The 24462-nt window shown below is 50.2% G+C and overlaps 1 protein-coding gene across 4 annotated transcripts in view; it reads right to left on the bottom strand.

Annotated features, from left to right (window-relative positions):
* tsen54 (TSEN54 tRNA splicing endonuclease subunit) overlaps positions 1-24462 on the bottom strand; it is a 103674-nt gene that overhangs the window by 35764 nt on the left and 43448 nt on the right. For 2 of the 4 annotated variants that reach the window (XM_070857498.1, XM_070857499.1), the window contains exons 2-4: positions 4467-4631; positions 3487-3550; positions 1726-1809 (exon numbers count right to left, since the gene is read on the bottom strand). In XM_070857498.1, the coding sequence (XP_070713599.1) occupies positions 1726-1791 (66 nt within the window). In that variant the 5' untranslated portion in view covers positions 1792-1809; positions 3487-3550; positions 4467-4631. Of the gene's footprint in view, positions 1-1725; positions 1810-3486; positions 3551-4466; positions 4632-6722; positions 6849-24462 lie in introns of those variants that run through there. The other 2 variants (XM_070857497.1, XM_070857496.1) reach the window with 2 other exon arrangements.

Raw genomic sequence — 24462 nt, 5'->3', positions numbered from 1 at the left:
TTTGTCGGCGCGAACACGATGGGCCAAAATGGCCTCCATCCGTGACATAAATATCTATGATTCTAAGGAACATCTCCACATGCCTACATTTACAGTAGCCAATGCACATGAAACAGAACAGCAGAAACAGCTTCAAAGAAACTATGCCGCCGCACTGGGAAAAATTAATCGGATATACTTGGACAAGGCATCATCTAGGGTCCTGCTGGTGACTTACCAACCAGCCCAGCTCACTGATAACCCAACACGTCAGTGGCCCAACAGGTAAGGAGTGGGGTTCTAATGGTGCAAGCAGCTGAACTAAGCTGTTAAGTTGCCCAGTTGTAGCTGGTTAAACTCTACCAGTAGCTCGGTGTGCCACAGGGACCCCGAGCCTTTTCTCTTGCCAACACAATCCTGGAGGGTAGCTAAGTGAGGTGTGTGTAAACAGAGAGCGAGCGCACACTACATATCGGGTAAACAGAAACTCCATTTATGTGGGGGTCACGGTAGTTTGGTTTGGAAATTCTTAAACATGTCCTACAAGTGCGGCAATCACCGAGGCTGACTAAAAGAGGCGGGGGGGGTGGGGGGGGGGGGGGGGAGGGAAAGAGAAGCTTTTAGGCTTCAATTCCTGGCACAGCTAACTCTAGAGGTTGGGCACTTCTAAATAACAATTCACACCCTCAGATATATTCTTCCTCCATAAAACTAAACACCTGGGCCAAGTGGAAAGTTTGTTTTGCAAAAAGTGTGGGTGTTATCATTTCTAGTTAAATCAGGGGCCTCTGGACTACACCCAGCATTACACCCAACGATAAGGGAGTCAAGGGTTATGGAGAGCAGGCGGGGAAGTGGAGTTGAGGCCAGGATCAGATCAGCCATGGTATTATTGAATGACGGAGCAGGATCGATGGGCCAAACGGCCTGCTCCTATTTCTTTATGTATACATTAGAACAGACCGAGAGAGACCGCTGGTTCTAGGTAACCGAGCGAGAGTTGGAAAGTCGCAGGCTGATGCCAACAGATTACTGGTTACTCAAACCTGCCGGCTTTCAGCTGGCCAGGCCATTGATGACAGTGGAAGTGAGGCGAGGAGAACCGGCAATGTCCATTCCACCCTCGGGAATCGTGCTTCCTGCCAAGGGACTGCCCCACTGCACCGACGCTGCACATCACCAGCCGAGTTGGAAAGCTGGAGGACAATGTACGGTGGCCCATGGTCTGAGGACAGGAAAACAGAGAACAACTTGTACGCTGGCCAGTGCATCTTTTGTTCATCGTCCACCCTTTCCTGTTTTGCTGGGATATTTCAGTCACCTGCCAGTACCTCATGCAAGAAGACACTCTTCACCCGAGAGCCGAGACAGCGAGAGGCAACAGGATATTCCCCCGCAGCATGCTGCGCAGCCAAGCCCGATCTGTAATCCAACGTGTGGATTTTCCGGCACCGAGCAATAGGATAGCAGTCAGCGCCAAGCAAATATATCCCTCCTTCGCCTAGTCCAACTGTATCAAACGCCACCCCCCTCCCCCCCTCCCTCCCTCCCCCCCCCGGCCAAAGCGTAGCCCTGTCAAACAGACTGGGAATCGAACTTGGTAACTTTCCTGCTTTTGGTAAAGTTCAGTAACTGGCCAGCTTTCTGCAACAAAGATTATTTAAATACCTCCCAAGCATGAATTTAAAATTCCCCAGTGCAGCAGTTGCTTTTAACGCAGTAGGTCCAACAGCTTTGCATACTCACACACTCAAGAAGATACAGTGCTTCCTCTGGGTACAGTATTTGTTTGCCGTGTTCCACGTGCCCCATGGTGTGCCAGAATTTCCCCTGTGTAGAAGAGAGAAAGGACGTTGCGGGGAGGGGGAGATGATGCAACAGAGACAAGAAATGAGACATGTTGCAGTTACAGTAAATACCGATGATAAAATGATTGTAATAATCTTTAGTTACTGTACATGAGAAAGAACTTGCATTTATATAGCACCTTTAACAACCTCAGGACATCCCAAAGCGCTTTACAACCAACGAAGTGTAGTCACTGTTGTAATGTAGGAAACGCTGCAAACAGCAATAAGATAACGACCAGATCATCTGTCTTAGTGATGTTGATTGAGGGATAAATATTGGCCAGGACACCAGGGAGAACTCCCCTGCTCTTTTTAAAGAGTTTAATGGGATGTTGTACCTGTACCTGTACCACCATCCGAGAAGGCAGTAGTAGCCTTGGTTTAACATCTCATCCGAAAGACGGCAGCTCCGACAGTGTAGCACTCCACTGCAGTGTCAGCCTTGATTATGTGCTCAAGTCCCTGAAGTGGGACTTGAACCCAAGACCTTCTGACTCAGAGGTGAGAGTGCTACCACTGACACCATCCAGTAAGGTGGAATGATTTCTGGTGAGATTTGGTAAAGTGCGCCTTTTGCACCGAGTCGCAAAGCTGATTGAAATGCTGGTAGAATATGTAGATCATGGATTCATGAGAGGCACCGTTAGATCAGCTGTGATTTTGGTTCGATGCGACAAATTGGTTTCCACCGCGATGACTTCCGCTATTGGCAATCAAATTCTCGTCACATGACAGAAAGAGGAGGCACTAAAAGGTGAAATCAGGCTGTTCGCCATTTTGTAATGATGCCTCCCAGTTTCCCTTGTATGTTACTTGAAATAAATAAATAAATAGCTAATCTATTTAATTTTAGCACCTTTGTTAAAATAGCATTAAATGGAGTCACATATCAATAAGTTAATGAGTTTGTTATAAAACGTGATTCCACTCCCCTGGGCTGGGTGAGCTGATGGAAGGTTATACTTTTTCTGAAAATTAAAACTGTCTTTTTCTGACTGGTGGTTAAAACAAAAAGGGGCTGGACTTTCAGCTTTGCTGATTTCAGGGCGGTGACGTTTGCGCCTCAGTCATCCAAATTTTACAGCCGAGCCCAGAGTGTGGGGCGGAGCGCTAAGGGAGACGTTGTACACCTCTCTCAGGGCACTAGGCCGGCGGAGCATGCGAAAATCCCAAGCTAACGAGCCGGCCTCGGAGCGCTCTGAAACAGAAATAAAACCCTGAAAAAACCCACCAAAAACATTCCCAATAAATAACTCACGCCATCACAACATAAATCGCAAAAAAAAAACAACCACACTTACCTGAGGTGGACATTACTTACCTCACTGCAGCCAGTATAGGTCAGACCGTCCGTTTTCACAGGCAGTCCCAGCGGGGAGTGCTGTGGGGCGAAACTGTGTCGCAACCAGGGACGTTGCACACCGGCTCAACTCTTCCAGGCGGTAATGCTCCGCACCACAGCAAAACCGGCCCCGAAAACACCCGCGGGACGCTGGAAGCTGGCTGCCCGCCCAGAAGAGCTCACCGCCACTATTGCCGCCCCTCCAGAGCAAAAACAGAAGCGTACATCACCGGACAATCCAGCCCCAGAAGTCTCCAAGGTTAAGGGTTCAGACCAGAGCAATCCGCATTAGGAATGCAATAAAGATAAACTCACTGCGTTGGATTTCAGCTCGACAACACTCTCCTGAGGTTTCCACTCTGCTTTTATCAGGCTTCCTCTGGATGAAATGAAAAGAACAACTTTACGCAGCTACTTCCCGCAAAATAAAACACAGCAATACAGTCAGTGCAAATCTGCTGGCTCAGTAAGAAAACAGAATGGAGAACACATTATTAACCACACAGTCCCCTGCATTTATAAAGCTCCAAAGTCTAAGTATCCGACTGTACTAAGCCCTCGACTGTCACCAGAATTATTAACTGGTGCTGAGTCGAGGGAAAGCCTGCCGAGCAGTGTACTCCCCATAAAACTGCACTGACTCAGCGTCTAATCTGTGCTATTTCTATTATGGGACTACTTTGATGGAGCGCTTGATGGGACAGTGTAGATGGAGCTTTACTCTGTATGTAACCCCGTGCTGTACCTGCCCTGAGAGTGTTTGATGGGACAGTGTAGAGGGAGCTTTACTCTGTATCTCACCCGTGCTGTACCTGCCCTGGGAGTGTTTGATAGGACAGTGTACAGGAATAGCTTTAATCTGTAATTAACTTACTCTCTAACCAGAATATCTGTAAAAATATTAAGCTGGCATTAGAAGCATTAATTACAACTTACGAATAGATTGAATAGTGAGATCGCGTAGAAGTAGGGCACAAAACAACGGAGACTAGTACACTCAGTAAAGGAACAGAGACTGGGGGAAAAATCTGATCAGTGCATTCTCAACGTCAACACGAGGCGACAGCACTGCACTCATGTACTCCCACACAAGAGAAGCTTCTCCTGCTGGTCCTTTCCCGCCTGCTTTCAGCACATGCCTGTGTGTCTGAGGTACTGTTGCGGTAGGGATGAGGCCACTGTGTGCTGCAGGCCACTGATTTCTGGCAGCTGCTGGTGTCCACCCCTCCTCCCCGCCCCGCCCCCCCGTGAACTTCAAACCCCGACATTTCTGATTAAGAAGCAGCATTTCTTACAGTCGTTCCACTCTCTCTTCAGACAGGAGCTGCCACTGCTCCTCCCGACACACCCGCAGCCTCTCCGCCTGCTCCTCGGAGCGATCTGGGATGAAGTCTTTCTGGCCATGGGTCCGCTGGGGAATCTTGTGATCCCGCGATCGAGCCGCAAACAGCTCCTCGGAGCTGCAAAAGGGGCATAAGAAAGTGTACAGACCTTAGCCATTGGCTTATTGAAACTTTCAGTTGTATCTGTGCGTGTCTCTCTCTGTGACTGTGTACATCTGTTTCAACCGTTCTCTCTGCAAGTCTCTGATAATGTGCCCGTCTCTCTCACCCTCTCTAGGGTGGGCAGGTACATACACTGTTACACGAAAGAACAAAGAACTTGCATTTATATTGCGCCTTTCATGTCCTCAGGACGTCCCAAAGTGCTTCGAAGCCAATTAATTATGATTTTGTGGTCAAGTCTCTGGAGTGAGGGCTCGAATCCACAGTGTGTTGACTCGGGGGGCAAGAGTGTTACCTCTGAGCCAAGGCCGACACTGTATTATTGCAAAATAACAAGCGAGAGAGAGAGAGAGAGAATGGCTCATCACAGCCATTCCTTCCATCAGGTCACGCAGTCTGCACCATTCTCTCCCTGACTTCTTTAAACAAGCAAAATAAAAACATCCCTGATAAGAAAACGATCCAATGATCCCCGATTACTGACAACAATTCCAGGATACTAATCAAACTATATCTAAGTCAGGGAATAGTGAGGAAATATATTGCGTTTGTTAATCACACATGTAAAACAATGCTATAAGAGAAAGAAAGCCAGAAAACCAGTCTAGGTTCTTCTGATCTGGGGTCAGGAATACAATCACAATTACCTGAATTTGTCCATTTACGCCACAAGGAATACCCGAGCAGGAGCCTTAAAGGGACACCCCAGGTTAAACACAACGCTACTAAGCTCAGCAGCACAACCGTGTTCCAGATCCCAGACCACTCAGTTGCGGGCCAGATTAACTGTTTATTTACCAGACGTTCTGACACCAGGAATGTTTTGATATCTGTCACCATCATCTGCCAAGCTCAGAACTGGGCAGCAAGGAGTTTAGGGGTTGGGCGCTGGCATTTCGATAGGCCGTGATGAAATTTCACTGAAAACCTTTGCCTGGGCATTCGGTCTTTGGCGACTCAATGGCTCAAATCCCACACTTACCGGGAGGGATTTCGACTGACAATTCTGGAATTCCAGTGGCTTCGACCACAAGGCACTTTTTAACCCCAGACTTCTGATGCCCTCTCCCCTTGCCCTCGCCTTTAAACACGAGCCACTCTCCCCCTGCCCCCTACCCTCGCCCCAGGCATCACCCACTCTCCCCCTGTCCCTTACACCTATCCTCTCGCGCCCCCCCCCACGCTCTTTTCACTATCCCCTTTGCCCCTGCCCTCTCCCCAAACACCACCCACTCTCCCCTTCTCCCTCTCCCCAAGCACCACCCACGCTCCCCTTGCCCTCTCCCAAGGCACCACTCTCTCCCCTTGCCCACTCCCCAGGCACCACTCACTCTCCCCTTTGCCCACTCCCCAGGCACCACTCACTCTCCCCTTTGCCCACTCCCCAGGCACCACTCACTCTCCCCTTTGCCCACTCCCCAGGCACCACTCACTCTCCCCTTGCCCACTCCCCAGGCACCACCCACTCTCCCCTTGCCCACTCCCCAGGCACCACCCACTCTCCCCTTGCCTGCTCCCAAGGCACCATTCACTCTCCCCTTGCCCACTCCCCAGGCACCACTCACTCTCCCCTTTGCCCACTCACGCTCCCCTTTGCCCACTCCCCAGGCACCACTCACTCTCCACTTTGCCCACTCCCCAGGCACCACTCACTCTCCCCTTTGCCCACTCCCCAGGCACCACTCACTCTCCCCTTTGCCCACTCCCCAGGCACCACTTACTCTCCCATTGCCCGCTCCCCAGGGACCACCCACTCTCCCCTTGCCCGCTCCCCAGGCACCACCCACTCTCCCCTTTGCACTCTTCCCTTGCCCCCTGCCCTCTCGCCTTTGCCCCCTCCCCAGGCACCACCCACTCTCCCCCTGCCCCCCAGTGCCACAGCCACCGAGACTCCCACCTGTGGGCCCGCTGCCCGTCACTGGGCCGGGTATGTAGAGCCCAAGTCGGGCCCGGCAATCTCAGGGCCCCGGGCCCGGCTCCGACCCTCGCTCCCCGGGCCCAGACAGCGCCGCAGCGCGCGTTCTTTGACCCCCCCGGGCCCTTTACCTCAGCGAGCGGCCGCTCCGGCTTTCCACGCTCGACACCCGCTCCCCGTCCGCCTCCATTTACAGCGCGACAGCTGCCGGAACCGCGCCGGGTCCTAGCGCCCGCCCAGCCCATTCTTACCGCCGGGTCCTAGTGCCCGTCTGGTGTCAATCTAGCTCTGAGTTACCGCCAGGTCCTAGCGCCCGCCTAGTGTTTATCCGACCCAGCGTAACCGCCGGGTGACAGAGTGGGACTCAGGCTGAAATGCTCCAAGTGTGTTTTCCTGGCGCCAGAAGTCGAATTTTTGGGGAGAAAGATTGCAGCAGACGGCATCAGGCCCATGGACTCAAAGACAGAGGCTATCAAGAATGCACCCAGACCACAGAATGTGATGGAGCTGCGTTCGTTCCTGGGACTCCTCAACTATTTCAGGAACTTTCTACCTGGGTTGAGCACGTTGTTAGAGCCTTTGCACATGTTGCTACGTAAGAGTGACGACTGGGTTTTGGACAAATCTCAAGACACAACCTTTGAGAAGGCCAGGAACCTGCTATGTTCAAATAAGTTACTTGTACACTATGACCTATGTAAACGTTTAGTACTAGCTTGTATGCCTCATCGTACGGGGTTGGCTGTGTGTTACAGCAAGCCAATGTATCGGGCAACCTCCAACCGGTTGCATATGCATCTGGAAGTATGTCTAAGGCTGAGAGAGCCTATAGTATGGTCGACAAAGAGGCATTAGCATGTGTATATGGGGTTAAGAAAATGCACCAATACCTATTTGGACTTCGGTTTGAGCTTGAAACTGACCACAAGCCACTCATTTCGCTGTTTTCAGAGAGCAGAGGTATTAACACCAATGCTTCGTCCCGCATCCAAAGATGGGCACAAACATTATTCGCTTATGACTATGTTATCCGCCACAGACCAGGCACTGAAAACTGTGCCGATGCTCTCAGCTAGCTACCATTACCCACCACTGTGGTTGAAATGGCGCAGCCCGCAGACCTGCCACTGGTCATGGATGCTTTTGAGACCGAGGGGTCACCCATCACGGCTCGCCAGATCAGGACCTGGACCAGCCAGGATTGTGCTATTATTAGTAAAGAGTTGTGTCCTAAATGGGAACTGGTCGGCCATTCCGAGGGAAATGCAAGATAAAATTAAACCATTTCACCGACGCAAAGATGAAATGTCCATCCAGTCGGATTGTCTCTTATGGGGTAATCGTGTGGTTTTACCAAAAAAAGGCAGGGAAACGTTTATACGTGACCTACACAGTACCCACCCAGGCATTGTCATGATGAAGGCAATTGCCAGGTCGCATGTTTGGTGCCCCGGCATTTGACTCGGACTTGGAGTCATGCATGCATCAGTGCAACACGTGCTCGCATTGAGCAATGCACCAAGGGAGGCTCCACTGAGTCTGTGGTCATGGTCCTCCAAACCATGGTCCTCCAAACCATGGTCCAGGATCCACGTAGATTTTGCCGGCCCCTTTCTAGGAAAAATGTTTTGAGTAGTTGTGGACGCTTACTCCAAATGGATTGAATGCATAATCATGTCATCCAGCACGTCCACAGCCACCATTGAAAGCCTCCGGGCCATGTTCGTCACCCATGGCTTGTCCGACGTCCTTGTCAGCGACAATGGGCCGTGTTTCACCAGCTCGAAATTCAACGAGTTTATGACCCGCAATGGCATCAAGCATGTCAGGTCTGCTCCGTTTAAGCCCGCGTCTAATGCTCAAGCAGAGTGGGCAGTCCAAACAATCAAGCAGAGCTTGAAATGCGCGATGGACGGCTCCCTACAGACCCGCTGGTCACGCATTCTGCTCAGTTACCGGACGCTACCCCACTCACTCACCGGGGTTCCCCTGGCAGAATTGTTAACAAAGAGAGTGCTCAAAACCAGGCTCTCCCTAGTCCACCTGGATTTAATGATCATGTGGAAACCTGGCGACACCGGCAGAACATGTACCACGATCGCGCAGCTGTTTCACATGACATTGATGTTAACGACCCTATATTTGTTCTGAATTATGGTCATGGTCCCAAGTGGGTTGCTGGCAATGTTTTGGCCAAGGAAGGGAATAGGGTGTTTATAATCAAACTGTTAAATGGACAAACGTGCAGAAAGCATTTTGATCAGACCAAATTGCGATTTACTGACAACCAGGAACGACTTGAAGAGGACATCACCATCGATGATCCATCAACACATACCCAACCAGCAATCGACCTCGCTGTCAATCACGAGAATGAACCCACCGTTCCTGACAGTCCAGTCAGATCAGCTGCAGTGCTGTGCAGCAATGGTCCGACCAACTCACACACGCCAGGGTTTGAACTTAGACAATCAACCAGCGAGCGAAGGGCTCTGGTTCGCCTCAACTTGTAAATAACTTGTACCGAACACTTTCGGGGGGGAGTGACGTTATGTATGCAACTATATAATACTTGCCACCAGAGGGCGCGACTGTTGGAGTCCTAATGATCACCTGCACACACATGCAGGGCCAGTATAAAAGGTTGGCTGCCATGTTGTTTAGGCACTCTGGAGTTGTAATAAAGAAGACTAAGGTCACACTCAGTTTAGCTCACATTACTCAGCCTCGTGGAGTTCTTGTGTACATAATAAAAGCAAGCACATGGACTGGCAACTCATGGTGTCTCTGTCCTTCATTTGTTCTACCCACATATATTACAGAGCTACAGAGCGAGAGAGTGATGGGAAAGTGTGACAGGGAGAGATAGAGATGGGAGTACCAATTGAGGAATTGGAGGGAGGGAGGTACAGAGGGGAAAGGGAGAGATGGGAGTACAGAGAAAGATGTGAAAGAGTGACGGGGGAGAGAGATGGAGGTATAGCAAGATGGGAGAGAGAGATGGAGGTACAGAGAAGAGGTGGGGTAGATTGATGCAGAGAGAGAAGGGGGTACAGAGAAGAATGGGATTCAGATGGAGGTACAGAGAGAGGAATTGGACAGAGAGATGAGGGTACAGAGAGAGAAAAAGATAGGAAGAGATGGGGGTACAAAGAGAACGAGATGCAGGGGAGGGGAAAATAGATCGAGACCAGTGGAGGGGGGGCGGGGGGAGGGGAGGGGTAAGAGAGAGATGGTGTAAAGGGGTGGTCCCTGGGTCAGGTTCACTTCTGATCAACTTGAGCGGTTCGAATCGCTCCCACTCCCTTGGGTTCTAGACTCTGGATTTATTTGGGGGATGTGATAAAGTGCAAAGGACAATTGGTTTGGTGCAAAAGAACTTTGATTTTATTAAAGACAAGAAAATACAATGTCAAAGTTATAATTACTTCAATAAAGAACCATACATTACACATTCAAAGGGGGTTACAGTAAAAATTACACCTCCCACCTCCCAATACCTAATTCTAGCTAGGTTAGACTCCAGGGCAGGCAGGGACTATGCTTACCAATCCTTTCTGGTCAATTAGCGGTAGTTCGCAATTTCGGGGTTCATTGAATTCTGTAGGTTCTGCTTGCTGTACCCCGAATGTCGGAGAAGACTTCTAGCTGCACATTCTTCAGTTGGGTTGAGTCCGCTGATGTGGTAATGCGCGTTTTGGATCTATGGGGTAAGTACCCGGTTTTCTTCATTAGAAATAGTTTCAAAGTCTCTTTAGGTAATGTTTTCACCTGTTGGTAGTCAGGCCTTAGATTGTAGAGTGGAAACTTTTCGATTCTTCGGGTTTTTTCCCGTTGGAGTTTTGCTTCGAGTTTGGTCGATCGCGGGGTGTTTTCATTGGTGCCACGTTGGTTGTGGTCGGTTGCTGCCTCGATGGTGATGTTCTTCCTTCCTTCAGGACTTCAGGACTTCGAGGCTGGAGAAGTGAGTTTACAACTGTCGCGTTGGTTTCTCTCCCTGTCTTGACGACATAAGCGTGGTCTCGGTTGTATGAAAAAGTATGTCATCTGAGGTAGTAGCAACCTTGTAGCTACCTAGCAACCTAACCTCTGTCAAAAACAGCGGCCTGTTATACAGTTTGAACAGTTCTAATCTTCGCGCCAAATCAGTTCAGAATTCTTTGTTTGAGTTTGGCGGGCTTGCCTTTTTGTAATATTTTGGCGGGCTCGTTAAAAGTTAATATGTTTTGGGTGGGTTGATGTTCGAAAACTGTTCCCTGATGGAAAAATTAGCTTAGTAATCGCAATGTCCTTTTGTGCTTAGTTTTTCGCATACAGGCTGGACTGGGCCTCTTTGTGATGTATATGCTGAAAATGGTTTTCCAGATTCAGGTTGACGGTTAGCTATCTCTAGGTTATTTGTTGTAATGTTAATGTCTCTTGTGGAGAAGGATTCTCGAATACCCATTTCTCTAGACAAGTTACTTTAGTCCTAACACCCAGACAGCCTCAATAATCAAGTTGTCGTCTGTTAGTCCTTTACGCCCACAGCCTTGAATTTGTCTTTTAAAAGTCTACAATTCGATTAAAGTTCGTAGTTTCTTCCATAAGCACTTTAGGGTTCCAAACTTTCCGGTAGATAGTCCCAAATTAAATTTCCTTTCGAATGAGCCCAAACACTGGGGGGGGGGTGCGGTTCTTGTGAATTTTGCATCCCTTCAGTCCCCCTGTTGACACTCCACACTCTTAAGTATCAATCAAGGTAAGCCAAATTCCTGCTCCCGAGAGTCAACCTTCCCTGCATTTCTACTAGCTAAACATTAACGTGCATCCCCCGTTGAAATGCAATGCACTATACAGGCGAATACAATCATTATAAGTGGGTTGCACATAGAGGGGGTATGATGCCCCTCCTTTACTCGGTTTTCACAGTCAAATAACGGTATACAGTCAAACACAACTTTAAGTAAAGTCAAATAAAAGCACATAGTCAAACACATTCTCAAGTAACATAAAGGTCCATAGTCAAACACATTTTAAGTTCAGTAAATTGTCAAACACATTCTAAGTAACACTCTTACAACACTCGAGATATTTGCGATTTACAGCAGGTAAAATCAAACACAAATTAAACATGCTAGTATGGTGTCACCCCTCCCTGCGCGATTCCCAAGTTCGGCCAAGGAGTGTACAGCACCCATTGGTGCCTGACCTGACGGCCTCTGCGTTTCACTCGGCAAGTGAGACACCATAAGTAGAGAATAATCGTGAGTTGACAGATAACTAAAGTGTGGGAAGCGATTCGGATCCAGACTGGGACTTCTATACTTCTGAAAAGGTCCCACCAAGGCAGAATGGTGATCTCGAGAATCTTTTTCCCTATCTCAATGGTTTTCTGTTCTAGAGTGTAGAAGTGTTTTTGTGAGATAATTACAGCTTTTAGCAGAGCGGCAAGATGTTCGGTGAGAGGGGGAATTGCATAGCCAAAATGTACAACATAATCCTGCAGGTTTGTAATGTTTTCCTTCACAGTGAGGTGGACAGTGGAGGGTTCAGGAATGGGGACAATCCGTTCCTGGGCCACTTGAACTGATGCCTCAGGTTTGAAGCAAAAACTTCTGTCACTTACCGGACACCAGAAGTGTCCATGTTGGTAGTGGGGCACACTGGTGGTGACACAATATGTCCCACCCCCTGTGTATACTATCTGTGGAGGGACATGGGCTTGTGCCATTACCTCCATGGTGTTAACAACCCCGCCAATACACACAGTAATAGAAAGGTGTCCTACCACCACCAAGAGACCTGGGAACGGATTAGTATTGGTACCGACGAAAAAGGTGTTATACCAGGGGGTACATTATGCAGTAGCTTCAGTCATTTTAAACCTTACGGAGGTACACCTACCTGCATGGTGCCTGAAGGAAACAGAGCTACTATACCAGGCCCTACTTAGAGACACGTTCAAGAAATTTTATGTGTTAGACTTTGGAAATGTAGACAAAGCAGACCGATACACCCTAAACGCTCGGGACACCATGGGCTTGGGGAGACCGAGAAGGGGAATCATAAATGACGTTTTCACTACCTACAAAACAGCATCCTCTGTAATAAATAGCCTAGATGACATAGAACTGCAAACACAGATAAACGGTTTAAAGAACCAATTGAGGAAAATCCTGAAACAAGAGAATACAGTAGTCGGTTCAGAACTACACGAGGACCAGGCTATGACTGTCCATTTGAAAGAAATAGTGGCTGAGCTGGAAAAACATGCACAGACAGTGAATGCACTCATATGGGAGGATAGAAACACTTCGGACCAGGCTGCACACTGTGACTTTGAATGGGCACTCAAGTACTGGGGACACAGTATTACGTGTGCACCCTGGCTCCGGCACCCGGAGAGGTCAGTACCCGTTACAGCGTGCTCCCACTTTATGACATAGGGTGGGACCACTGCGAAACGAATGTGTGCACCTCCCTGAATAACTCCAATGTTCTCCACCCGGTATACCGGTGCGGGTCGGGCTGTCCCACCCATGACCGGCATCCTTAGTACGATTCCCATAATGGTGTGGTTAGATTTCCCACAGTCTACTGGGACAGGGTAGGCTTCAGAGGCTAGGCGGAGCTGGCACGGGCTTAGTGAATTGCTGTACGGGTGGAGGGCTGCGAGGTGCTTGTTCCTGATCCAGGAAGGGACTACACCTTGTTTTAAATCCTCCAGGTTGTTGCGGCTCTCGCCCAACAACCATGTCCCATACAATACGCACACCTCGTTCTGTGCAGCCTGGTCCGAAGCATTTCTGTCCTCCCGTATAAGTGCATTCACTGTCTGTGCATGTTTTTCCAGCTCAGCCACTAGTTCTTTTAAATGGACAGTCATAGCCTGGTCCTCGTGTAGTTCTGAACCTACTACTGTATTCTCTTGTTTCAGGATTTTCCTCAATTGGTTCTTTAAACCGTTTATTGGTGTTTGCAGTTCTATGTCATCTAGGCTATTTATTACAGAGGATCCTGTATTGTAGGCAGTGAAAACGTCGTTTGTGATTCCCCTTCTAGGTCTCCCTGAGCCCATGGTATCCCGAGTGTTTAGGGTGTATCGATCTGCTTTGTCTACATTTCCAAAGTCTAACATAAAATGTCTTGAACATGTCTCTAAGTAGGGCCTGGTATAGCAGCTCTGTTTCCTTCAGGCACCATGCAGGTAGGTGTACCTCGGTAAGGTTTAAAATTACTGAAGCTGCTGCATAATGTAGCCCCTGGTATAACACCTTTTTGGTCGGTACCAATACTAATCCGTTCCCAGGCCCCTTCATCTTGCCATTGCCTGGCGAAGGCGATCGATATGCCTGCGGGACAAATATTCTCTGATCCCCACATGCATACATAAATTCTTTGTTCGGATTCCCACCATTTGTCCCAACACACTTTTACTCCTCCCCGTGTCCCTGTGATGGTGCGTAACGTATCATTACTGAGTCTTTTTCAGTCCGATTCCTGGTCCCATGCGTCCTTGCTGAGTTTTCTGAACCACCACCATCTTCCTAGGGGAATGTTTCCTTTGCAAGTCAAATACACACGTTTTCCCTCTGTAACACTGACTCGGGCAGTGACGATCCATATCCGGGGGCATGGAACTGAGGCCCCCCCATAGGTAAAACCTTCCTGGCTGGAGTAGCGGGTAGAATTAGATCCCAGCCACCCGGGCCATCTTCCCTCGTGGGCGTAAACGGCCAGTTCTTCCACGCCTGGGGTGCCACACCCGGCGGTTACGATCGGTACTCTTCCTCCTGAACACCCGTAAATGAGGGATTCTTCCACGTCTCCTCGGTCGCTGCTGCTCATCCCTATCAGGGCGAGCAGAAATAGGACCCTTCTCATGTTGCTCTCTTTCCTGTAGGGGCACGTAAAACAGATTGTCTAGCCCTGAGAAAACTCTCTGGCTTGACAAAGGTGACCAAGTTCCAATTTGGGCTCAGTCTTTAATTGACTGGTTGTCTTATTCAGTTCCTTGTGGACTGATGTCTGCTTCTAACTTTTATCTCACAGCCATTTTACTTGTTATCGCACCGGTGCTTCCTTAATAACCATACCGGTAGATTCTTCTTACTCTCGGGTATTACCCAGCCTGTGCCTCTTTAAACAGCTGCACAGGTAGATTCTTTTCCTTACCCTAGTTAACTAATACATATATATACTGTCATTACACAGAATCTTACACTATTCTAAATTATTCACTAAACATTCTTAAATTCACATCGTACTATATATGTACATCTGCCATCCGTCTCCCCATGGTCAGGTTAATTCCTGCCTTCTTTCTTTCTTCTTCGCCCGCTGGGTGTCCAGCGAGGTCAGTAATAGGTCGGCCTGCACCGCCGAACCCGGAGTGTCCTTCGGACGTGGGTTCGAGTCCCACACTATCGGGGGAACGTCCCCTCCGGTGCTACAGCACACCGCTCCTTTGGGGGTGGCTGCCTGATTCGTTTCTTCCCCTGGGGGTTCTGCTTGGTTGAGGGCTACGTGCTGGGACTCCCACTTAGTGGCTGGTCCACCGCTATCTCTTCTGAGGGTCCCTCGTTGTCCGAGGCTACCGGCTGGGTGTCCCTGCTCGCAGGCTGGTCTCTGACCTTAGGTGCCCTTTTATGGCTGGTCCCTTTCCCGGGGCTGAACCATTCAAATTGGAGCGCTGGTGACCACGGTGTCTTTGGCCATGGTGTGCGGGGAGTCCTTCTTAAGGCTCCGGCTGCTGGGGGTACATCCGAGTCCCAAATGATTGGGGGGACAGCTCCTCCAGTAACACAGTCCACTGCCCCTCTAGGTGCAGTATGTGGGTCTGCCACGTCCCCTGTGGGGTTTCCACAGACAGGGGCTGTTGGCTGGGGGTCCCTGTCTTGAGTACGGTTTACAGTTTTTTGGCTGTCCCTTACGTTTAGCTGCTGCTCCTGGGTTGAAAAGTTTGCACTGATTTATGTGGAACTACTTTGATCAGCGGGGCAGTTTTATGGCATAGACCATGGGGCTTGCCTTGTCGACAATGTGGTCCCATGTACAGTGCCTCAAAGACCTCTACTCGAGCGTAGTTCCTCACCATAACCTGGTCCCCTATCTCCCATTCATGGTGTTTGCGGGGCTCTAGCAGCAGTCGGTTGCTCCGATGCTGTTTTCCCATGTTGTTAGCAGCCTGCCAGTGAATCTGTTTAAGGTGTTCAAACAGATTCCTGACAAAGCTGTCTCGGTTCGCTTCCCTAAGCTGATCTTCCGTGAGTACCGGGGCTAACACATGGGTGGGGGTTCGCATGGCTCTGCCAGTCATGAGCTCGTACGGGGAGTACCCCATGCTCTTTGACTGGCTGGCCCGGATCCCCATAAGGACTAGTGGTAGGACCTCTACCCACCCCTTGGGTGAGTCCCCTGTCTCTTTGCGCAGCCTTTCTTTAATAGTGCGGTTTAAACGCACCACAGGCCCGGACGACTGTGGGTTGTGGGCGACATGCCATTTCCCTTTGATGCCGAGTACCTTAAGGGTCTCCTGCATTAACTGCCCGGTGAAGTGACTCCCTTGGTCGGACTCCACATATTGTGGTAGTCCCCATCAAGAGAACACTTCTCTGACCAGGATCCTAGCTGTTCCCAAGGCAGTGGCTGTTCGGCATGGGAAGGCTTCCACCCATTTGGTGAATACATCCACCAATACTAGGCAGTATTTGTAGCCTCGCTGGGCAGTGGGTAGGGGCCCGATGTAATCGATTTGGATCGACTGCCAGGGTCCCTCTACCCTCCTGATATGTCCCATAGACACCTTTCTTTTCTGAGGGTAGGGGTTGTTGGCCGCGCACACCAGATAGTTGGTACAGAACTCGCGGACGTCTTCCCTGAGCCCTGGCCACCACCCTGCCTGTTCCACTCGTTGCCAAGTGGTCTCAGGTCCGGGGTGTCCTGCTCCTGGACCCTCGTGGGCCAGCTGGAGGAATTCTCTCCGGTGTTGTTGCTTCCCCCCTGAACAGCATGCCTTCTTTAATGGCAATTGCTGCGGTGCTGTATGAGCCGTTTATCCTTTCCCCTTTAGCTAGTGTGTTCAGGACAGTTTTGAGGACGGGGTCTTGGGTCTGAACTGTTTTTAGCTCCGGGGGCAGAGCTATCCCTGCCTTCCCTGCCGTCCCTATCCTGCCCCTGACTGCTGCTATGGGTCCTGGGTTGTACGATTCCCAGAGCTTGCCCGTGCGGGCCCCCTGCTTGGCCAACATGTCAGCCTGCTGGTTTCCCTCGCTACGGGGTTCAGTGGTGGAATGTGCCTTCACCTTATGTATGTAGATATTCCCTTCCTCCCCTACGGCATTCATGATCTTTTCCAGAAGGGTCTTAATTGCCAGGGGTCTCCCGTCTGCGGATGTGTATCCACGACGGGACCAGATAGCCAGGTACTCCGTACATGAATTGCATGTGAACATACTGTCCGAGCAAATCGTGTATGGGGTAGGGAATTCTTCGGGGTGTGTGACTACGTACACCACCGCAGACAGTTCAGCGTGCTGGCCGCTCATAGTACTGGGGAGTTTAATCGCCAGGGCAATGCCTGCCTCGGGGTCATAAACTCCGCAGCCTGTGAGTCGTTCACCCGCAGATACTGTGCTTGAACCGTCCACATAGATCTCTCAGCCTGTGGGATGTAACCCAGCCCGAAAGCCTATGGTAATTTCCCATACCCCTCCTATGGAACACCGGTGGGCTGTCCCTGGATAAATCATGTTGACTGTGAGTCTTGGCTCGCAGAGACCCTTTACCCATAGGTCTTTTGAGAGAGAAGCAGGGTCCAGCGAGCAATCCGGGCACTGCTCACTGTCCCGTCCTTAATTCTTCCATCCAGGAGCATTTGGGTGGGGATATGGTGGGTAATGAGTGTGATAGGGGACCCCCCCCGTGAAGATCAGTGATCTTTTCACAGCCCAGTGAGTGGCTAGGAGGTGCCGCTCACAGCAGGAGTATCTCTTTTCCACGTCCGTGAGTATCCTGGAAGAGTAGACCACTGGAGCCAGTCTCCACTGGCTGCTACCTCCAGGAAAAACTCTTTACCCCCATCTATGGCCCCTAGAGCTGATGCGGTCTGCAGGTCCTTCTTGAGTTGGATAAATGCTGCCTCGCAACCTTTGTCCCATTCCCACTCCACTCCCTTGTGTAGGAGTCGGAGCAGAGGGGCTGCTGTGGCTGCATAATCCTCAATGAAATCTCTGCAGTACCCGGTTAGCCCTAGAAAAGATCTTACTCCTGTTACTGTGTTGGGGGCGGGTAACTTCTGCACTGCTTCCCTTCTAGCTTTGTCAATGGCTCTTTCTCCTGCGCGCACAGCCAGTCCCAGGAATTTTACTTCCTTCAGGCCAATCTGTGCCTTCTTGGGGCTTACTTTAAATCCTTCTTCTTTCAGCAGCTCCAACAGTTCAGCCAGCAGTGGGCCATGCTTCTCCCCCTCATCGGTGAACAGGAGCAGGTCATCCACATACTGAACAAGCTGCTGGGATCTGCTGAAGCTCTTTAAACAGTTGGCCATACACTGGTGGAAAATACTGGGTTGTTGTGGAAGCCCTGAGGGAGACAGTTCCAAGTAGATTGCTGTCCTTTAAAGGTAAAAGCAAACTTGTACTGATCTTCCCTTCTTAAAGGTATGGACCAGACCCGTTGGAAATATCCAGCACCGTGAAGGTGGTCGCGGAGGCTGGGATACTTCCAATGAGGTCGGCGACGGCAGCAACCGTGGGTGCACAGGCGGGGATGTTACGGTTGAGTACTCGATAGTCCACTGGCTCTCCGGAAGTTGTCCGGTTTCTTAACCGGCCACAATGGAGAGTTCACATGGGTAACTATTGGTCTCAATACCCCCTGTTTAACCAGCGAACCCAAGGCTGTTTCCATGTCTGCCTCCGCCTCCCTGGGGAAGTTGTACTGTTTCTGTGGTTGGGTCATGGGGTCCCCATCTATGCTAACCTCAAACCCGTTTATTCTCCCACAGTTGTGTTTGTGAGTGGCAAAAGCTGCAAGGTTTTTCCTCACATATTCTTGGTATTATATCGAAGTGTTACTGACCAGTGATTCAAGGTCGTAACCATCTCTTTTCCCTGTATTCTCGGGATAACCATCACCTCACTCTCCTGTCCCGTACAGACTGACCCCCAAAGACAGTGGTTTCTTAAATCCACTAGGATCCCGTGGCCTAGGATGAAGTCAGTCCCCAGGATCCCTCTCCCTTCCTGTTCCCACTTCATCAGGACACAAGTCCACTTCGTGTGGAGTGTACCGAAATGAATGGAGAGCGGAATGGAGAATGAGCCAGTCTGTTCTGTGCCCGTGAAACCGACCAAGCTGTAGGGGACCCCGTTAGACAGAGGTGAGGCGGCGGGGTTAGCTGCATAGACAAGGGTGCTTGAGACACCGGTGTCCAGCAGGTAAGTCCCTTTCACCTTTTCTACTTCCATCTGAACGGTCAGTCTCCCCCACGCATCATACCCGAGGGAACACAGGTGGACAGGCTGTGCCTAGAAGGATGGGGAACAAAAGCAGAGAGGCCCTGCTGCAACTGTACAGGGTATTGGTGAGGCCGCACCTGGAGTACTGCATGCAGTTTTGGTCACCTTACTTAAGGAAGGATATACTGGCTTTGGAGGGGGTACAGAGACGATTCACTCGGCTGATTCCGGAAATGAGGGGGTTACCTTATGATGATAGTTTGAGTAGACTGGGCCTTTACTCGTTGGAGTTCAGAAGGATAAGGGGTGATCTTATAGAAACATTCAAAATAATGAAAGGGATAGACAAGATAGAGGCAGAGAGGTTGTTTCCACTGGTCGGGGAGACTAGAACTAGGGGGCATAGCCTCAAAATACGGGGGAGCCAATTTAAAACCGAGTTGAGAAGGAATTTCTTCTCCCAGAGTGTTGTGAATCTGTGGAATTCTCTGCCCAAGGAAGCAGTTGAGGCTAGCTCATTGAATGTATTCAAATCACAGATAGATAGATTTTTAACCAATAAGGGAATTAAGGGTTATGGGGAGCGGGCGGGTAAGTGGAGCTGAGTCCACGGCCAGATCAGCCATGATCTTGTTGAATGGCGGAGCAGGCTCGAGGGGCTAGATGGCCTACTCCTGTTTCTAATTCTTATGTTCTTATGTTCTTAGTCATGGTTTTGGTTGGGAGGGGGCAGATGGGATTTCGGTACCAGTGGCGGTGGCTACCTTCCCATGGCCATCTAACATGGCTCGGAGTGCAGTTAGAAAAGTATCGAATGAGTGGGGAGGGACTGGCTTATCTGTCTCGACCCTTTTGGCCGGGGCTGGAGAACTCTTTCCTGCGCTACTCTTCCATGGATTTCTACAATCCTTTCTCCAGTGCCCACTTTTTCTGCACCCGAAGCAGGTACGTTTTATATCGGAGGGGTTGCCCCCCTCGTGGCGCCATTCCCTCTTATCTTGGTTAGGTCGGATTTCGTGAACCCTTCCCTTTTGTGGGAACTCTTCTGTCCCTCTGCCATTTCTGTAAGCTAGGGTCAGTTGCCTAAGCACTCCCTGTTCGGTGGCTTGGGGATCTCTTGGGTCGAACCAGGCCTCAGTCTTGGTTCTTATTCGGGGTAAACAGTTAGCTGCCAGGCTTCGGAGCCAGTGTGCTAACTCGTCCGGGCTTAAGTGATCTCTGTCTATGTCCCCACTACAGCCACTTTGGTACACAGGCCACAGTCGGTCTGCGAAAGCCTGTGGGGTTTCCCCTGCGAGCTGCACCGTTTTCTCCACTCTGGAGAAGGGACTTCTGTCATTGCAGCCCATGGCTTCAAAAATGTCTTTCTGGACGGCAGCAAGTGTTTTCCGTCCCCTTTTGCTCTCAGTAGAGAGGGACTTAATATGTCCTTACTGTCATGTATTCAACCAGCATTGTAACCCATGTATAATCTGACCTAAGTTGTACACTGTGAGAACACTGACCGCTAGGTGGTGAACTTGTGGGAGACACTCCTAACCTAGACCTTCAGATATAAAAGGGAAAGCTCCACCCACTTCCAGCACTTGAGTGCTATGAAATAAAGGACAGGTCACAGACTGACCTTCTCTCAAGCATGGGCCTCATGTGCATTTATACTGTATAGTAAGGACGTATCAATGGCGACGAGAAACTGGGATTTAAACCACGCGAGCATAGCCACTAGCAATAACAGGGGCAGTCAGGGATGATCGACTGGCAGGGGACGTTTTGTTTCCAACAGCAGCTCATGCTGGAGGCGTGGAGGCACACACTCAGCCGGAGTTTGCAGAGGTGAGCAAAGTACCTGCAGAAATTGCAGAAATGAACGCTGGGGGAAATCGCTGGAAGCTGAAGTTCAGCGAGTTCATGTGGAGCACGTATACAGTTCATACACCAGGACGCCACCGATAATGATGAAAGTGCTCCTCAATGGCATCCCAGTATCAATGGAGCTAGACACAGGGGCCAGCCAGTCCCTGATGGGTATCAAACAGTTTGAAACGTTGTGGGCGTCCAAGGCCAGGAGGCCAAAATTATCGCCGATTGACACACAGCTACGGACTTACACAAAGCAGATCATTCTGGTGCTAGGCAGCGCCACGGTAGTCGTGACCCACAAAGATTCGGAGAAGAGACTGCCACTCTGGATTGTCCCAGGGGACGGTCCCGCACGACTGGGGAGGAGTTGGCTTGCTGTCATGAACTGGAAATGGAATGATGTCAATGCAATTTCCTCTGTGGAGCGAGTATCATGCTCACAGATCCTGGAAAAATTTGACTCATTATTTCAACCCGGCATTGGCACTTTCATGGAGGCCAAGGTAGTGATTCACATAAACCCGGACGCCAGGCCAGTACACCACAAGGCCAGAGCGGTGCCGTACGTGATGCGGGAAAAGATAGAAGGCGAATTGGACCGCCTGCTGAGGGAAGGCATCATCTCGCCAGTCGAATTCTGGGCGAGCCCAATTGTGCCGGTGCTCAAGGCGGATGGGTCGGTCAGAATATGTGGCGATTACAAGGCCACCATCAATCGGGTGTCACTCCAAGACCAGTACCCGCTGCCGAGAGCGGAGGACCCTTTTGCGACGCGATCCGGTGGCAAACTTTTTTCAAAATTGGACCTGACCTCAGCTTACATGACCCAGGAGCTGGCGAGTGAGTCGAAGAAGCTGACCACCATCACAACACACATAGAAACATAGAAACATAGAAACATAGAAAATAGGTGCAGGATCAGGCCATTCAGCCCTTCTAGCCTGCACCGCCATTCAATGAGTTCATGGCTGAACATGAAACTTCAGTACCCCCTTCCTGCTTTCTCGCCATAACCCTTGATCCCCCGAGTAGTAAGGACTTCATCTAACTCCCTTTTGAATATATTTAGTGAATTGGCCTCAACTACTTTCTGTGGTAGAGAATTCCACAGGTTCACCACTCTCTGGGTGAAGAAGTTTCTCCTCATCTCGGTCCTAAATGGCTTACCCCTTATCCTTAGACTGTGACCCCTGGTTCTGGACTTCCCCAACACAAGGGGTTGTTTGAGTACAACAGATGTCCGTTCGGGATTCGCTCGGCCGCCGCGATCTTCCAACGAAATATGGAAAGCCTCCTCAAGTCGATTCCAGGGACGGTGGTTTTTCAGGACGACATCTTCATTACGGGTTACGATACTGAAGAACACCTCCACAACCTGGAGGAGGTGCTACGCAGACTGGACCGGGTAGGGCTGCGACTGAAAAAGGCGAAGTGCGTCTTCCTAGCTCGAGAGGTAGAATTCCTGGGGATGAGGGTAGCAGCAGACAGGATCAGCCCTACTGCGTCCAAGATGGAAGCGATCCAGAGAGCACCCAGACCCCGTAACACGACGGAGCTGCGTTCATTCCTGGGGCTCCTGAACTATTTTGGTAACTTCCTTCCCAAATTGAGCACACTGCTAGAGCCGCTACATGGGGTCCTATGCAAAGGTCGCGAATGGGTCTGGGGGGACAGCCAGGAAAGGGCTTTTAATAGAGCACGCAATTTGTTATGTTCCAACAATCTGTTAACGCTATATGACCCATGTAAGAAACTTGTGTTAACGTGCGATGCGTCGGCCTATGGTGTCGGGTGTGTGTTGCAGCATGTCAATGCCAAGGGTCAGTTACAGCCGGTAGCTTATGTCTCCAGAAGTCTGTCCCAGGCAGAAAGGGGCTACGGGATGGTAGAAAAGGAGGCACTCGCATGTGTATATGCAGTAAAGAAAATGCACCAGTACTTGTTTGGCAGGAAATTTGAGCTGGAGACAGATCACAAACCCCTAACGTCCCTTTTGGCCGACAACAAGGCCATAAATGCATCGGCCCGCATAGAGAGGTGGGCACTCACGTTAGCCGCCTATGACTACACAATTCGGCACAGACTGGGCACCGAAAACTGCACCGATGCACTCAGGGGGCTACTGAGGGGGCTACCGAGCATGCTGCTGAGATGGTCATGGCTGTTGAAGCTTTCGGAAGCGAAGGCTCACCTGTGACAGCCCGTCAGATTAAAGTCTGGACAAATAGAGACCCGCTATTGTCTCTAGTCAAGAAATGTGTCCTGAATGGGGACTGGGCAGCCACATACAGGGCATGCCCTGAGAAATTTAAACCATTTCACAGGCGCAAGGATGAACTCTCGATTCAGGCCGATTGCCTACTGTGGGGAAACCGCGTAGTCATGCCCCAGATGGGCAGAGAGATGTTCATCAGAGAACTCCACAATGGGCACCCGGGCATTGTCACGATGAAGGCAATTGCCAGGTCACACGTTTGGTGGCCAGGGATAGACGCAGATCTGGAATATTGTGTTCGCAGCTGCAACATGTGTGCTCAGCTGGGCAATGCGCCCAGGGAAGCCCCCCTTAGCCCCTGGCCATGGCCCGCCAAGCCTTGGTCACGCATCCATGTGGACTACGCAGGTCCTTTCATGGGGAAAATGTTTTTGGTTGTAGTAGACGCCTACTCCAAATGGATCGAGTGTGACATTTTAAATTCAAGCACATCCTCTGCCACGGTAGAAAGTCTACGGGCAATGTTCGCCGCCCACGGTCTACCAGACATCTTGGTCAGCAATAATGGCCCGTGCTTCACAAGCACTGAATTCCAGGACTTCATGGCAGGCACCGTTCAAGCCGGCCTCAAACTGCCAGGCAGAACTAGCAGTGCAGATAATCAAACAGGGGATGCTCAGAATCCAAGGGGGTTCGCTACAATGCCGCTTATCACGCCTCCTGTTGGCCTACAGATCCCGACCACACTCGCTCACAGGGGTTCCACCCGCAGAGCTGCTAATGAAAAGGACGCTCAAAACCCGGTTATCCCTTATACATCCCACCATGAAAGAAATTGTTGAGAGCAGGCGCCAGTCACAATATGACTACCATGACAGGAATGCGAGGGCACGATGTATTGATTTAAATGACCCTGTTTTTAAATTTGTAAATTACGCTGCAGGGCCCAAATAGCTCGCAGGCACTGTGGTAGCCAAAGAGGGAAATAGGATTCTGGTAGTTAAACTTACCAATGGACAAATCTGCCGCAAACATGTGGATCAAACAAAAAGGAGGTTCAGCAACCCCATAGAAACATAGAAACATAGAAAATAGATGTAGGAGTAGGCCATTTGGCCCTTCTAGCCTGCACCGCCATTCAATGAGTTCATGGCTGAACATGCAACTTCAGTACCCCATTCCTGCTTCTTGCCATACCCCTTGATCCCCCTAGTAGTAAGGACTACACCTAACTCCCTTTTGAATATATTTAGTGAATTGGCCTCAACAACTTTCTGTGGTAGAGAATTCCACAGGTTCACCACTCTTTGGGTGAAGAAGTTTCTCCTCATCGCGGTCCTAAATGGCTTTCCC

This window comes from Pristiophorus japonicus, chromosome 16 (genome assembly GCF_044704955.1).
Source record: "Pristiophorus japonicus isolate sPriJap1 chromosome 16, sPriJap1.hap1, whole genome shotgun sequence".
NCBI lineage: Eukaryota > Metazoa > Chordata > Chondrichthyes > Pristiophoridae > Pristiophorus > Pristiophorus japonicus.
The sequence above is the reverse complement of the archived record's forward strand: the minus strand, read 5'-3'. Positions and strand labels throughout refer to the sequence as shown.